This window comes from Manis pentadactyla, chromosome 2 (genome assembly GCF_030020395.1).
Source record: "Manis pentadactyla isolate mManPen7 chromosome 2, mManPen7.hap1, whole genome shotgun sequence".
Classification (NCBI taxonomy): domain Eukaryota; kingdom Metazoa; phylum Chordata; class Mammalia; order Pholidota; family Manidae; genus Manis; species Manis pentadactyla.
The window spans coordinates 157,536,190-157,552,445 of NC_080020.1; the positions used below are offsets into that span (position 1 = coordinate 157,536,190).

The 16,256-nt window shown below is 37.4% G+C and overlaps 1 protein-coding gene across 4 annotated transcripts in view; it reads left to right on the forward strand.

The window, feature by feature from the left end:
* The window catches only part of TMEM87B (transmembrane protein 87B), a 57,500-nt gene that overhangs the window by 27,882 nt on the left and 13,362 nt on the right, over positions 1–16,256 (forward strand). For 3 of the 4 annotated variants that reach the window (XR_008995750.1, XR_008995751.1, XM_057497003.1), the window contains exons 10-15: positions 6,595–6,688; positions 8,205–8,275; positions 12,710–12,819; positions 12,901–12,959; positions 14,154–14,257; positions 15,382–15,455. Coding sequence is in view for 2 of the 4 variants with exons in the window: in XM_057497003.1 (XP_057352986.1) it covers positions 6,595–6,688; positions 8,205–8,275; positions 12,710–12,819; positions 12,901–12,959; positions 14,154–14,257; positions 15,382–15,455 (512 nt within the window). In the remaining 2 variants the exon portion in view is untranslated. Of the gene's footprint in view, positions 1–6,594; positions 6,689–8,204; positions 8,276–10,981; positions 11,054–12,709; positions 12,820–12,900; positions 12,960–14,153; positions 14,258–15,381; positions 15,456–16,256 lie in introns of all 4 variants that reach the window. The other variant, XM_036905059.2, reaches the window with a different exon arrangement.

Genomic DNA, 16,256 nt, shown 5'->3' on the forward strand with positions numbered 1-16,256 from the left:
ACTAGCTTACATTCCCACTAGCAGTGTAGGAGGGTTCCCCTTTCTCCGCATCCTCACCAGCATTTGTTGTTCTTAGTCTTTTTGATGCTGGCCATCCTTATTGTTGTGCCTGAGGTGATATCTCATTGTGGTTTTAATTTGCATTTCCCTGATGATTAGTGATGTGGAGCATCTTTTCAAATGTCTGTTGGCCATTTGAATTTCTTCCTTGGAGAACTGTCTCTTCATATCCTCTGCCCATTTGTTAATCGGGTTATTTGCCCTTTGGGTGTTGAGGCGTGTAAGTTCTTTATGTATTTTGGATGTTAACCCCTTGTCGGATATGTCATTTACAAATATATTTTCCCATACTGTAGGATGCCTTTTTGTTCTGTTGATGGTGTCCTTTCCCATACAGAAACTTTTTAGTTTGATGTAGTCCCATGTGTTCATTTCTGCTTTTGTTTCCCTTGCTCGAGGACATGCGTTCAGGAAGAAGTTGCTCATGCTTATATTCAGGAGGTGTTTGTCTATGCTGTCTTCTAAGAGTCTTATGGTTTCATGACTTACATTCAAGTCTTTAATCCATTTCGAGTTTACTTTTGTGTATGGGGTTAAACAATAATCCAGTTTCATTCTCTTACATGTAGCTGTCCAGTTTTCCAACACCAGCTGTTGAAGAGGCTGTCATTTTCCCATTTTATGTCCATGGCTCCTTTATCATATATTAATTGACCATATATGGTTGGGTTTATATATGGTCTCCGTAGTCTGTTCCATTGGTTAATGGGTCTGTTCTTGTGCCAGTACCAAATTGTCTTGATTACTGTGGCTTTGTAGTAGAGCTTGAAGTTGGGGAGCATAATCCCCCCAGCTTTATACTTGGTTCTCAGAATTGCTTTGGCTATTTGAGGTCTTTTGTGGTTCCATATGAATTTTAGAATGATTTTTTCTAGTTTGTTGAAGAATGCTGTTGGTATTTTGATGGGAATTGGGTTGAACCTATAGATTGCTTTAGGCAGGATGGCCATTTTGACAATATTAATCTTCCTATCCATGAGCACGGGATGTGTTTCCATTTATTGGTATCTTCTTTAATTTCTCTCATGAGAGTCTTGTAGTTTTCAGAGTATAGGTCTTTCACTTCCTTGGTTAGGTTTATTCCTAGGTATTTTATTCTTCTTGATGCAATTGTGAATGGAATTGTTTTCCTGATTTCTCTCTCTGCTAGTTCATTGTTAGTGTATAGGAATGCCACAGATTTCTGTGTATTAACTTTGTATCCTGCATCTTTGCTGAATTCAGATATTAGATCTAGTAGTTTTGGAGTGGATGCTTTAGAGTTTTTTAGGTACAATATCATGTCATCTGCGAGCAGGGACAGTTTAACTTCTTCCTTCCCAATCTGGATGCCTTGTATTTCTTTGTATTGTCTGATTGCCGTGGCTAGGACCTCCAGTACTATGTTGAATAGAAGTGGGAAAAGTGGGCATCCTTGTCTTATTCCTGATCTTAAAGGAAAAGCTTTCAGCTTCTCGCTGTTAAGTATGATGTTGGTAGTGGGTTTGTCATATATGGCCTTTATTATGTTGAGATACTTGCCCTCTATATCCATTTTGTTGAGAGTTTTTATCATGAATGGATGTTGAATTTTATCAAATGCTTTTTCAGCATCTATGGAGATGATCATGTGGTTTTTATCCTTCTTTTAGTTGATGTGGTGGATGATGTTGATGGATTTTCGAATGTTGTACCATCCTTGCATCCCTGGGATGAATCCTACTTGATCATGATGGATGATCATTTTGCTGTATTTTTTAATTCAGTTTGCTAATATTTTGTTGAGTATTTTTGCATCTATGTTCATCAGGGATATTGGTTTGTAATTTTCTTTTTTTGTTGTGTCTTTGCCTGGTTTTGGTATTAGAGTGATTGCTGGCCTCATAGAATGAGTTTGGGAGTATTCCGTCTTCTACTCTTTGGAAAACTTTAAGGAGGGTGGGTATTAGGTCTTCACTAAAGGTTTGATAAAATTCAGCAATGAAGCCATCTAGTCCAGGCATTTTGTTCTTAGGTAGTTTTTAAATTACCAGTTCAATTTCATTGCTGGTAATTGGTCTGTTCAAGTTTCCTGTTTCTTCCTTGGTGAGCCTTGGAAGGTTGTATTTTTCTAGAAAGTTGTCCATTTCTTCTAGGTTATCCAGTTTCTTACCATATTATTTTTCATAGTATTCTCTAATAATTCTTTGTATTTCTGTGGTGTCCGTAGTGATTTTTCCTTTCTCATTTCTGATTCTGTTTATGTGTGTAGACTCTTTTTTTCTTGATAAGTCTGGCTAGGGGTTTATCTATTTTGTTTATTTTCTCGAAGAACCAGCTCTTGCTTTCATTGATTTTTTAAATTGTTTTATTCTTTTCTATTTTATTTATTTCTGCTCTGATCTTTATTATGTTCTTCCTTCTACTGACTTTGCTTATATGGGATTGTTGTTCTTTCCTGAGGTAGGCCTCTATTACAATATACTTTCTTCTTAGCACGGCCTTGGCTGCATCCCACAGATTTTGCAGTGTTGAATTATTGTTGTCATTTGTCTCCATATATTGCTTGATCTCTGTTTTTATTTGGTCATCAGTCCATTGATTATTTAGGAGCAGGTTGTGAAGCCTCCATGTGTTTGTGGGATATATAATTTTCTTTGGGTAATTTATTTCTAGTTTCATACCTTTGTGGTCTGCGAAACTGGTTGGTACAATTTCAATCTTTTTGAATTTACTGAGGCTCTTTTTGTGGCCTAGTATATGATCTATTCTTGAAAATGTTCCATGTGCACCTGAGAAGAATGTGTATTCTGCTGCTTTTTGGTGTAAAGTTCTGTAGACGTCTGTTAGGGCCATCTGTTCTAATGTGTTGTTCAGTGCCTTTGTGTCCTTACTTGTTTTCTGTCTGGTTGATCTGTCCGTCAGAGTGAGTAGAGTGTTGAAGTCTCCTAGAATGAATGTGTTGCATTCTATTTCCCCTTTTAATTCAGTTAGTATTTATTTCACATATGTAGGTGCTCCTGTTTTGGGAGCATAGATATTTATAATAGTTATATCTTCTTGTTGGATTGACTCCTTTATCATTATGTAATGTCCTTCTTTGTCTCTTGTGACTTTCTTTATTTTGAAGTCTATTTTGTCTGTTACAAGTACTGCAACTCCTACTTTTTTCTCTTTGTTAGTTGCATGAAATATCTTTTTCCATCCCTTCACTTTTAGTCTGTGTATGTCTTTGGGTTTAATGTGAGTCTCTTGAAGGCAGCATATACATGGGTCTTTTTTTTTAATCCATTCAGTGACTCTATATCTTTTGATTGGTGCATTCAGTCCATTTACATTTAGGGTGATTATCAATAGGTATGTACTTATTGCCACCACAGACTTTTGATTTGTGGTTACCAAAGGTTCAAGGTTAACTTATTTACTATCTAAGAGTCTAACTTAACTCACTTAATATGCTGTTACAAACACAATCTAAAGGTTTTCTTTTTCTTCTCCTTTTTTTCCTCCTCCATTCTTTATATATTAGGTATCATATTCTGTATTCTTTGTCTGTCCCTTGATTGACTTAGGGGATAGTTAATTTAATTTTGCATTTGCTTAGTAATTAGCTGTTCTACTTTCTTTACTGTGGTTTTATTACCTCTGGTGGCAGCTCTTAAACCTTAGGAACACTTCTATTTATAGCAGTCCCTCCAAAATAGACTGTAGGAATGGTTTGTGGGAGTCAAATTCTCTCAGCTTTTGCTTATCTGGAAATTGTTTATCCCTTCTTCAAATTTAAATGATAATCTTGCTGGATAAAGTAATCTTGGTTCCAGGCCCTCTGCTTCATTGCATTAAATACATCATGCCACTCCCTTTGGCCTGTAGGGTTTCTGCTGAGAAGTCTGATGTTAGCCTGATGGGTTTTCCTTTGTATGTGATCTTACTTTCCTATCTGGCTGCTTTTAATGGTCTGCACTTATCCTTGATCTTTGCCATTTTAATTACTATGTCTTGGTGTTGTCTTCCTTGGGTCCTTTGTTTTGGGAGCTCTGTTGATCTCCATGGCCTGGGACACTATCTCCTTCCCCAGATTGGGAAAGTTTTCAGCAATTACCTCAAAGTCACTTTCTATCCCTTACTCTCTCTCTCTCTCTCTCTTCTTCTTCTGGTACCCCTATAATGCAAATATTGTTCCGTTTGGATTGGTCACACAGTTCTCTCAATATTCTTTCATTCTTAGAGATCCTTTTTTCTCTCTGTGCCTCAGCTTCTTTGTATTCCTCTTCTCTAGTTTCTATTTCATTTATTGTCTCCTTCACCATATCTAATCTGCTTTTAACACCCTCCATTGTGCTCTTGAATGAGTGGATCTCTGTGCTAAATTCGTTCCTGAGTTCTTGAATATCTTTGTGTACCTCCATGAGCATGTTAATGATTTTTATTATGAACTCCCATTCAGGAACAGTCATGAGGTCCATGTCACCTTTCTCAGGAGTTATATTAATTTTACTGTGAACCAGGTTCATTTGGCGTTTCATATTTGTATATGGCGCCCTCTAGTGTCCAGAAGCTCTACTCTCTAGCTGCTAAGCCCTTGAAGCAATGTCGGAGGTCGCAGGGGAGTGGTACTGGTGCCCCCGGGGGACGAAAGAGCTGTTTCCTGCTTCCTGGCTGCTATGCCTGTCTCCACTGCCTGAACCAGTGGGTTGAGCATACAGGTATAAGCGTCTATGCCTTGTGTTTGTAGTTGCTATAGACAGATCTTCCCTTTGGCTGGCCTAACGCCAGGGTAGGGTTTGCTGGTTTGCAAGCCATGTGGGGCTAGCTGGGAGAAAGGCGCTGTAGGCTGCCTATCACGGAGGGGGTCCTTGGAGCTCTGTAGCCAGCCAGGGAGCTGGAACACCTGGAAATCATGAAAGCTCCCAGGCTGCTGGGCAGAGTGCATCCAGACAATTTTGTCTACCTGTCCTTTCTCCTGAGCAGTAAGCTCTGTGCAATCCTTGCCCCTTTAGCAGCCCTCTTGCTAAGGGCTTCCTTGTTAGGAAGTCTCTCAGACTGCCCATCTTTCTTTTATCCCAGAGCAGCCAGATATGGATCCCTGCTTTCCGCAAGTGGCTGGAATCTCAGTCTTTCCAGGAATTCTGCCTGTCCTAGCTTTCCAGCCCCCTAATCATGAGAGTATCATGAAAGCACCATGAAATGTAGGTTTGTGCTCCCAGAGCAGATCTCCGGAGTTAGGTATTCAGCAGTCCCAGGCCTCCACTCCCTCCCCGCTCTGTTTCTCTTCTTCCAGCCAGTGACCTGGGGTAGGGGAAGGGCTTGGGTCCCACTGGGCAACAGCTTTGGTACGTTACCCTGTTCTGTGAGGTCTGCAGGTGTATGCAGTCTGGCGCAGTTCTCTTTCCTGTTGCTGTTTCAGGATTAGTTGTGTTAATTATATTTTCATATAATATGTGGTTTTAGGAGGAAGCCTCTGTCTCACCTCTCACACCGCCATCTTTAATCCTGTCTTGTGAAATCTTATAGTACCTCACAGTTCTGGTTATGAATATTAGGTGCCAAGGTATGGAGTGTGGTTGCTACGAAAGGGATGAAAGGTTTCAGCCCTCATGTGAGGGCACAGACCTTTGTGAACGAAGCCCTACACCACCAAGTTGTTGTATTCAGCTCTTACTGAGTGAGTGCAGTAACAACTCTGTCTACTGAGGGTTCCAGTTAGGTGGCTGTAAGGGATTAGAATTTAGATTAACTAAATTAAAGAGTGTTGAGTGTGAGCTATAGATATTAGTTTAATTTTTACTTAGATTTTGTTTTAAAATAACTACTTTAAGTATTTTTTCAAAGCCTGTTTTTTTTTTAACTACTCTGAGAAGCAGATTTTTGAGCTAAAACATGCATGATAAATTCTGATAAGCAACTGTCATCAATTTTTATTCTCTTTTCAAATTATTAATTGTAAAAGTCATCAACTTTGCATTATGAAAAGTGTTATTTTAATTCTTCTCAATTTGAAGAATAAAAACTAAAGTCTGTCAGCATTCCAGTTTTAAGTATTGAGAGAAGGAAGGTAATGGGATTTAGTCTTCTCGTGTTCTGCTTTTTCTTTGCTCAAGTCCTAAAATGAGTGAATTACCTCCTAAAAAACATACCTCATCATGGTCTTTAGTTGATGTTAGTGGAGTAATTAATGTATCTGCCAGTGGCACCTGGAAGTTGGCACATGCCTTCCTGGGTTTCAATCGATTTGTTCTTCTGTTTGATAGAAAGAGTGCCTGGGTTGTGTCAATTATATTGCTTTAATTTCAGCAGCAAAATCCTCTGGCACCTGTGTGGCCTCAGAATGCTGCTTCATGGGCATAAGTACACCTTCAAGGCCTGGATCAGGAGGCCAGTTTTTCCACCACCTGTTTCTGCCTCGCTCCCAAGAGATACTCTGTTTCCTGTAACAGAGTACCTCACCATGGGAGCAGGCTGATCTGATGAGCAGTGATGTCTCTGGTATCAGGAATGGGGCCAGTTCCTATATTCAGATGCATTTCACTTACTTATTTTTTTTCTTTTTTCTCCATTTCCCCTTCCTCATCCCAGGCCTCGTTTAGGAACAGTCATGCACCGGGTGATTGGACTGGGGGTGCTTTACTTCCTCTTTGCAGCTGTTGAAGGCGTGATGAGAGTCATTGGGGTAAAGACTGCATAATTCCACCCTTCCCCCTTTTTGGTGTTGGTGTGAAATACAACTTTATATCTCCCGAGAAGAAATTTTAAAGATAGGAAATTTATGGAAAAGGCTGAGTTTGAGCTTTTTTTCCTCCCCCTATAGATTATTTTTTTAATACTTGCTAAAAGTAAAAGGCTAGATAGAGCATTTCTTAAAATTGCTATGATTGATTATGAAGGCACCACTTGGTGTCATCCTAGGTATTAGCTCCATCTCAAAAATGTTCATGGTTGTTCTTTATAAAGAACATTTGTGTTTGTCGTAATGCAGTCTGAACTTAACCCTTGGGCTAATCGTGTATATGTGAACAGAAGGTTAATTATACCCTTTATGCATACAGACATCACATCTCGTCACTCTTTAAGTCTCTCTTTTGGTTTTAAGTTTCCTCTGACCCAATGGACTCAGTATCTTGGGGATTCAGCATACCCTACTTTTGGAAGAACCAGGAGAAGGTAGTGTTCAAGGGGGAAATGATTCGGGTGATACAGGCAGCAAGCTCTACTCTGTAGAGAAGAGTCAGCATATTTATGTCTATGAAGACCCCCTAGATTCCTAGTACTTGGTTTTTCTTAATATGGCTACAACTGAGTGATTAAGAAGCTTATAATATTTTACTTGATTCAAAGAATCTAGTAATTTTTACCCAAAATATCTTGGATTAGATGTATAAATCAGATCACTGCACAGAGAGAATATTCTGTATGTGTTGCTACATAAGTTTATTTCACATGTTTTGATCTGACCCTTAAAGCAGGACATTTGTCCAGTAATTAAAAAAAATTTTTTTTTGCATTCAGTGTTAGATACACCTGCTCATACTACCTTTGGTTCTTTGAAAAGTATGACAGTTTTTACCTTCACATAATGAATTTAAATTTACATATATAATTCACAGGAAACTAATCTTTGCTAGAAAGGAAATAGAAAAGATAAATATCCCACATAAAGTATGTATATCATATTTCTTTAAAATTTTACCCAGTCAACACCTTAGATAAAACCATTATAAATAAGGTCCTCTGTCAGCTCTTGATTCAAGTGTCTACTCTGTGATCTGTTTATACCTTCTACATGGTTCCTTTTGCTTATTTTACTTTTTCTCATCTCCCTTCCCACACAGTAGGAGAGGTCAGCAGTTTGCTTCATTAGTAGCCCTGGCTGTAGGTTTGGTGTAAACAGGGGAGAGATGGAAATGGTTGACCTAAGTGGGGCTGGGGAGGTGATGCGTTTTAGTTGCCATTTCCTAATAACAATTTTACATTGTCATTGAACAAATGAGTGGCAAAGTGACATTTGTTGCTGCCAAAACTGATCATTTCCCTGTGCTTTAAACACAGTGTATTAGGAAATAAAATCTTTTATGTGGCTTTTGGAAAATGGTGAGATGAGCTAAATTTTCTTTCTTCATCAGATGACGATTCCTATAACATAATGAAACTTTTACATTCAGGTTTGTTACCCTGTTTTTATTTTTTAGGGTTCTAACCACTTAGCTGTTCTTTTTGGTGACATTATTTTAGCTGTCATTGACTCCATTTTTGTGTGGTTCATATCCTTTACTGTGTCTTCAAGTACTTTGTTGTAGCATTAAAATCAGATTACTTTTAATTTGTAATAATTATAGAAATATAGTTGTGTGTTACTGTTACCTCAATATAGGAATTTAGTTTAGTTGAAGGTGGAGAAGAAATGGCCCCCCCTGAACAAAGAGTATCTTTATTTTTTCTATTCAGCAAAGTTAAGTGCTCAATATGTGCCCCATACTGAGGAGGTATGGAAGAAAAATATCTTGCCCCTGCATTTAGGGAATTCACAGTCTGGTAGGGAAGACAAGTACATAACTAGAACCTAAGAGCAATATAGCAGTAGTAATTGCCATTTAGAAGAGGTGCTGTGCAAATGGAGGTCAGAGAAATTCTAACATAAACACCAGGAAAGACTTCACAGAGATGGTGACATTTGTTTGAGACTGAGAGGACAAATAGGATTTTACTAGGAAAAGAATTGGGGAAACAGAACCCTGGGAAGATTGAGGGGAACAAATAGTTGGAAGCATGAAAATATAGGGACTGTAGCAGAATGTCCCAGAGTAGCTTACCTGGAGGTGAACGTGTGTGGGAGAATCATGGAAGGTGGGGAAGGGAAAGCTAGATGACATGCTCAAGAGCTGAGATTTCCTTCTGAAGGTGGAAAGGAGAAAATCAAAGCTGTGCAGGTGAGTGACATGGTGAAATCTGTATCAGAAAGAACATGAGGATGACAAGAGAAATGGCTTGGGAAGGGAGAGTCTAGACAAGAGGAAAGCTAGTAATGGGTCATTTGCAGTGGTCCAAAGAGATGAAATAGGGCTGAGGAAATGGAAAAAAGGCTTCACATGATAGACTTGCTAGAAATGGGTGGCAAAGGAAGGGAGAAAATCTGATGAAAGCTGTGGAGCTTCTCTTCACAGACTATAAGCACTCACCCACACAAGGAGTTTTGCCTACAGTGGGGCACTTAGAACCTCCCGAATTATACCCATAGGTCCCCTGTTGTCTGAGGGGTGTCCAGTTAAGAAATATTACCTGACTTAAAGAGTTGTTTCTGACCAAACTTGCTTAAAATTCATATTCTACTTCTGTCCAGAGCTACTAGTTTAGAATCCAAATTTACTGAATACAATTGTAGTTAAAGAAATGTGATCTTCTCAAGAGAATGATAGAAATATCTTGCTCTAGTGTAATTTTTCATATTTTCTACATGAAAATGCATTTCAAGACATGCATTTGACCAGTTGTCAAAAAGGTGAAGTATGTTCTTCAGTTCTGCATGTGAACAGTGTCCCAGCTTTCAGAAAACCACAAGCCCAAAATGGAGTCGCTTGTTTTAGGCTCATGTCAACAAACTAAGACTTACTAGCTACCTACAGTTTCCACCCCATCAGGAATGCAACCTTTAACCAGTCAACATGGAATTTCCTGGTCAGCAGTAGGAGTTTACTGATAGACCCCTTCCATCTCTCTTAGGATCATGACCTTACCTAAAACAACGTGGTCTTTTCTAATTATATCCTTTTTCTGCTATCTCTCTGCCTTTAAAAACCTTTCCTTTTCTGCAGCTTGACAGAGCTCCTTTCTAACTGCTAGATGGGATGTTGCCCAATTAATGAATCAGTTAAAGCCAATTAGATCTTTAAAATTTGCTTGGTTGAATTTTTGTCATTTAACACAGCCATGAGTACTCATCCTCAAGGGCTGTAGATCCTGTTCTGCCTCAGCCCTGTCACTTGGTAGGAATGCTCTTCTGACTTGAGAATGGACAGGTAGCATAAACATACCTGGGATTTGGGATGGGGGAATTGCACTGAAGATTAACCTAGCTATTGGTCTCACCATTACTAGCTCTGGATCTTAAAGTCTTCATTTCTATCATTGTGTGTTTAGAAAGTGAGCTTAAGAGATCTCTTCAATTTGGAATTATCTAACTTCCAAACTGTATATGCTTAAAGCCTTCAATAAGTTTAGTATGTTCTTTAATGAGTTGAGCTCTAGACTGCATTTTTTTAAAAATCTGTACTATCTTTTCTCCTGATAATTCACAAATACGTATTTCAAAGATTTCTTGTTCTTAACCACCCACAAGGTAGTTCATTGGGAAAAACAGCAATGCAACTTGGCAGAAAATTCCAAAGAAAAGCAACTCTAAAGGCTCTAATTCCATTTGGATTTGAATGAGGGTAATTTATCACTGTTATGTACAGTATTGGCTTTGATCCATTCTGATACATAATGAGCCAAATTGGGGTGGGGAGGTAAGGAAAACAAAGCAAAAGATTCAATTTGCTTAATTATTACTATTTTTAATAAAGGTGTTTGAGATAAAAGTCATAAATCCAGAAATTAAAATTATCTTGGTTAGTGTTTAATGATGAGAGAAAAGAACTTTAGTATCTGTTTCTCCTTGAGCCAGAATTTCTGGTGTTTGTTTTTAGAAATGGAAATTTTCCTTTCTCTGTGCAAGAAGAAAGGTTTCCTAAGTAATTACACATGCTTAGCAAAGAAGGCGGGCCTGCATGCACACAGTTAAGTGCTTGGGTGATGCATGGCTTGGCTTCCTTTGTCTTTGATGAACTTAATATGACTCATCCTACAAAAATCCAACTCTAAAGTCTTAGGTAAACTAGCTTGAAAAATTCAGAAGCCTTAATCTTTTTCCTGAAGCTCTCCTCCCTTTCATTCTGCTTGTTTGTTTTAACTTTTTGCTGTTTTACTGCAGGCAAATGACTCTGATCTTGTGCTTCTGGCCAGCCTCCCCCTCTCTCTCCTTGACTCTGGCTTGTGCTGGTGGATATCCTTTTCTTACCTCGGCAGCCTGCTCATGGGGCTTCGCACCTCAGGATGATGGGGCCGTGTGCTTCTGTCTCCGCTTTCCTTTAACGGAAGAAATGATGTAAGCCTTGCCTGGATTTAACAGTGTCCTGGTAAGTGGTGTCTTGGGCAGCTTTGGATTTGCTTTGGATCTTTTTATTCCTTGGCATTTAAACAACACTTCTGAATTGTTTAACAAGACCAGATTTTCAACTTGGAAAATTAGTTTTAGTCAAGAAGTTTTAAGAAGTATTTGTCTTCATAATGCTTACTGAATGAATCACATTTGCACTTTTGCAGATTCTGACAGCAGCCTTAATTGGTTGAATTGTGTTATTTTTAGAAGTTGATCTTCTTTTGCAATTGGAAAGATTGAAAAACAGTCTTGGTAGTTTTAGTACTAAAATGAAGTTTTTGACTAATAAAGTATCTGGAATTTAAAATAAGCATAAATAACAAAAACTACCACTACCATCCTGTGCACACCCGTGTTATTTTCGGTGTGTGGCTTATGACCAAGCCTGGTGGTGTGCTCCAGGAAGCCTCGGCCCCTCACAGGGAGCTCTGGCTTGAGGCCCAGCCTCACTGCTGAGGAGTCATTTCACAGGCTGCTTTCTGCTGCTTCCTACTTGACAGTGTTGAACTTTACATGAGCCCTGTGCTCCTGCAAAACGGCCATGGTTAAGGAAACCCTACCCTATCATGTTCCAGGAGAAGACTTTGTACAGAGTACCCCCTTCCCAGGGACTTAGATGAGACTCCCATGTGCCCCCTTATTTATTGTGACAAGGCTGGACACAGACCTGCGTACCTACTGACCCATCTGGACAGAATGCCAGCCTGGACTAAAGGAAGTTGTCCCCTTTCCCCAGTCCCTGAGCTTTTGTCTACTCACAGCCCTCAGAGGCCCCTCCTGAGAATCTGTAGACCTCAAGGAAAGTCATTCCCTAATCCACTGTCCAGTCACACTACGTGTCCTACACACCTGCTGCCCTCAGAGCTGTTTACTCCTCCCTGTAAGAGCAGAGTCCTTTCCTGCCTGAGCTTTGGGACTCTTGAGTCAGAACATTCTCCCTATTTCAGTTGTCCTCCTATTGCAATAATCATTTGAATAAAGTCTCTTACTTAAGTCTGGATTTTTTTACATATTTCAGGTTTTTAGTTTTTAAAATGGAATTGATACTTGACCTAACTTCTTAATCATTGTCATCCAAAGAATAAAACAAGAATAGACTAGAAAGAACAAAATAGAAAGAAATAAGAGACAGAAAAGCACAAGCCAAAGGGCATGTCATAATATGATCTGTAAAAAGTGTCTGGCCTAAGGGATACTCAGTGTTTACTGCTCTAATTTGTGTTTTGGGATCTAGGCATTTAAGGAGAACTTCATAGGTCTTACTTATGTGTTTTTCTCAAAGTTTATTTAATGAAAAATAACAAAAATATCACAGAATCTGTGGTAAAACCAGAATTGTGATTATGCAGTATTGACTAAAACAACATTGTGTTTTTATTAGGTTTAAATTATAGGACTGTATTTAGCAGTACAAATTTGGGAAATTAGCAGATTCTTACTTTGTTTTTTATTTTAATTGCTTATTATTCTGTTTAAAATGTTTTTCCTTAACTTTTGTCACATTTTTATAAGTTTGGCACAAACTATGAAGACTCTAAGGCTAAGAAAGAACACAGTGAAATTTTCGTTATACAGGCACTTTACAAATACTCTGATCTTTGCTGTAGTGGGTAAGCTGTTTAACTTTTCTTATCATAATTATTTCAGTGTTGCATGTGCCTTCAAAGGTGACTTTTTTTTGTATATTTCAGCTTCTGTAGTGTTTATGGTATGGACAACTAAGACATTTAGGATTGCAAAATGTCAATCAGTAAGTATAATCTTCCTATTTAAACAATTTTCACTTATAATTATATATGTGCTATTTTGTGTAATTTTGAAGAGTTTAGTTTGTGTTTGTAAATACAAGTAATTTTAGTGGGATTTTCTATTTACTTTGTATTATTTTATATAGAATTATAAAAACAGCTTCCTTTAAATGAATCTGGAAAAGTTCCTCTTAAATCTATTTTTCCAGTTATGCCCTTTTCTCAACTTTTCTTTTATATAACAGTTCTCTCCCTATATAATTTAAGGTGACAGGAGATCTTCATAAAAACTATGGAATTGGGTTGTTTTGTATCTAACTGAGACTGTAAACCTTAAGTGTGACATGTTTCTAGGATGTCACCCTCATGACATTCAGGAGATACTCTCCATGGGTTCTCTATTAGAGGAGGATACGTATTTTAGACTTAAAATATAAAAGGCCCTCTCCTGGGGACTTCCTGATTTGGAGCTAGTCTCTAATTCTCATAAAGTTGCCAAGAGCTGTGTGAAAATCCTGGCCTTCAGCTGCTCTTGGAACAATTAGTGGCAGAAGAGGCTGACCTTTTTAGAATTTCTTTTTTCTCCTTCCCTCCCTCAGTATTTTCCAGTAGGAGTTCTGAGTTTATCTTTTGGACTTTATTTTTGTTTTCTTAATCTTTTTGTTAACCCTTAAATTTTATGGAAGGGAAGTGTTTATAATGTTCATCAGCTCTTTAGAAACATTTCAAACAATGAAGAATGAAATCACCTGTCTTACTAAAAGCAAAATAACCTATAGGGTAAATATTACATTGAGATTTTGCATCAGATGACATTCTAATGTCACCAGTTTCAAAAATACCTATTGTCAACTTGGTTCTAATTCTGTTAACCTGCCTCATGACAGGTTCTCATCTAGAAAATAGATTAAATGACCTCTGAAGCCCTTTTGAACTCTTAATTCTTGTTATGGTACTATACTATGTAATTTATGTTAGGATTTTGTTTATCTGACTGGTTATAAGGCTGATGTAAGCCTTAAGGTTGATTTTATAAAGACAGCATTTCTTAGTTTTTATGTTTCTTAAATAAGTACTTATTTAGAAGACTTACTGGTTGGAAATGTGTCATTAGTACTTGTCATTGTACACATTTTAATAGGAAATCTGTATGTTTATGGGAAAGTTAAATTTTCATTTTTGAATTGTCCTTATAGGATTGGATGGAACGCTGGGTTGATGATGCATTTTGGAGCTTCCTTTTTTCGCTTATTCTTATTGTGATCATGTTTTTATGGAGACCATCAGCAAATAATCAGAGGTACCCAACAAAGGAAAATTAAAGTTTGACAGCATTTGTTGATCACCAGCTAGTGTTAGAATAAAAACACTTTTTTAGAAACTGTAGGGAGGCGGTCCTTGCTTTTAAAAGAGTGTACAAGCAAGTAGGAAGGCAAATCTAACAAATGTAAGACAGTATAATAAGACATGTATAATCTAAGTCCAGGAGAAAGAAGAGGGGTGAGGAAGACTCCATGAAAAGGCAGTGTTTATGTTACGCCTTGAAGAAAGGAGCAGGACAGTGGAAAACTGAGCAGGGAGAGAATGTATGTTTTCTGAGGTAGTGGGAAAAAAACAGTATACTTTGGAGATCATCAAGGCGGACAGTTTGGTTAACACTACTTACATTGGAGGGAAATAAAGCTGGAAAGGAAGGATGGGACCAAAATAATGAGCTTGGATGCAAAGTCCTGCAAATTGTACAGGTGATGGGATGCATATCATGGTTAAGCCCCACATTCCCTTGCCTCATTCCTGTTCTCCAAGGAAACCACTGTTAAGTGTCTTGTACACCCTTGTAGAAAAAAATGAAAAAATGTTACCAGTGTGTTTCTCCCTCTCTTTTTAGAATTATGCAGTAATAATAATACACACATACCTACATACACTGTTCTGCATCTTCTTGTTTAAGATGTATTTTTCCATATCGTCTTGTGTAGATCTGCCACATTACTTTCAGTGGCATGCCATAATAGGAATGTAGCATGATTTACCTAATCAGTCCCTAATTATTAGACCCTTTGTTTCTAGGATTTTTTGCTGTTATCAGCAGTGCTTTTTGGAGGCTTTTTTGTTAGGGGTAAGTTAAAAAGTAGTGGCTAGGAGGAAAAATAACAGGCAGAAAGTTGCTTTCCCTGAACATTGTATATTGCAAAATTGCTTTCCAGAAAGATTCTATCCATTTATGCTTTTGCCAGCAGGGTTTGGGAGCTTCCGTTTCACACTTTCTTCACAATAATCTTTGTTAATTTGAGGATAAAATCATTTTTATTTATGATAAATTTTAAAAATATAGATGTTTTTGTATGCAATGACTCCTTTAGATACAAACTAAAAACAGAACAGGTTTAAACATGCTACTAAAACTACTTGTTTTTGATATAGGTATGCCTTCATGCCCTTAATAGATGATTCTGATGATGAAATTGAAGAATTCATGGTAACGTCTGAAAATTTAAGTGAGTGATATCTTTTCTTATTACATTAAATTTTGTATTAAATCTAATATATTTATTAAATATATATTTAAATATAAATAATATATAAGTATTGTATATATTATAACAAAGAAATTTTGTACCTTTACCTGTGATGCAAGGTTAATACATTTTTTTTCCTATAAACTATATCTTCAGTAACCTCAATAACAGTAGACAATCACAAGAAGAAAAGTTAGTAATGACATTTTCAAGATTGTTAATGTAGTTTGAGCTTTTGTTGTTTGCTAGGTATTGAAAGTCTAGGTGTTGAAGTTAATTATTTGTTTTTCACAAAATGATGTAGTAAATATTGTGCTTAGCTCCTAAATAATACTCATCTTCTTGATGATTGGTAAATTTTTTACCTCATCTCTTGCTTTTTAAAATTATGCACATCTATAATTTCCTGGACATGCCCAAAGCATTTCTAATTTTGGTTTTAATGCTGTTTTCATCTTCTCATAAATTTTTACATAGAATTTTATCATTTTATGAATCTTACCTTAGTACTCTAAAAATTTGTTAAGTCAACATCACTGTTGAGATTAATTTTCCTTTGTTTCATTTTGCCTTCCTCTTACTCTGGTTTCTTTATTAGTAGCATTCTTTGTCATATTTTTTTTTTTGTTCTCTGTCTAAAATACTGTGAAATTTTTATAATCTACCCATTCAGCAAAAATTGCCACATAATCAATGTGTCTTCAGTGTCCTCACTTCCTTTTACTTCTTCTTGTCTTATCCTCACCATCAACTGATTCCTTTTATGTTTTTGTGGCTTTC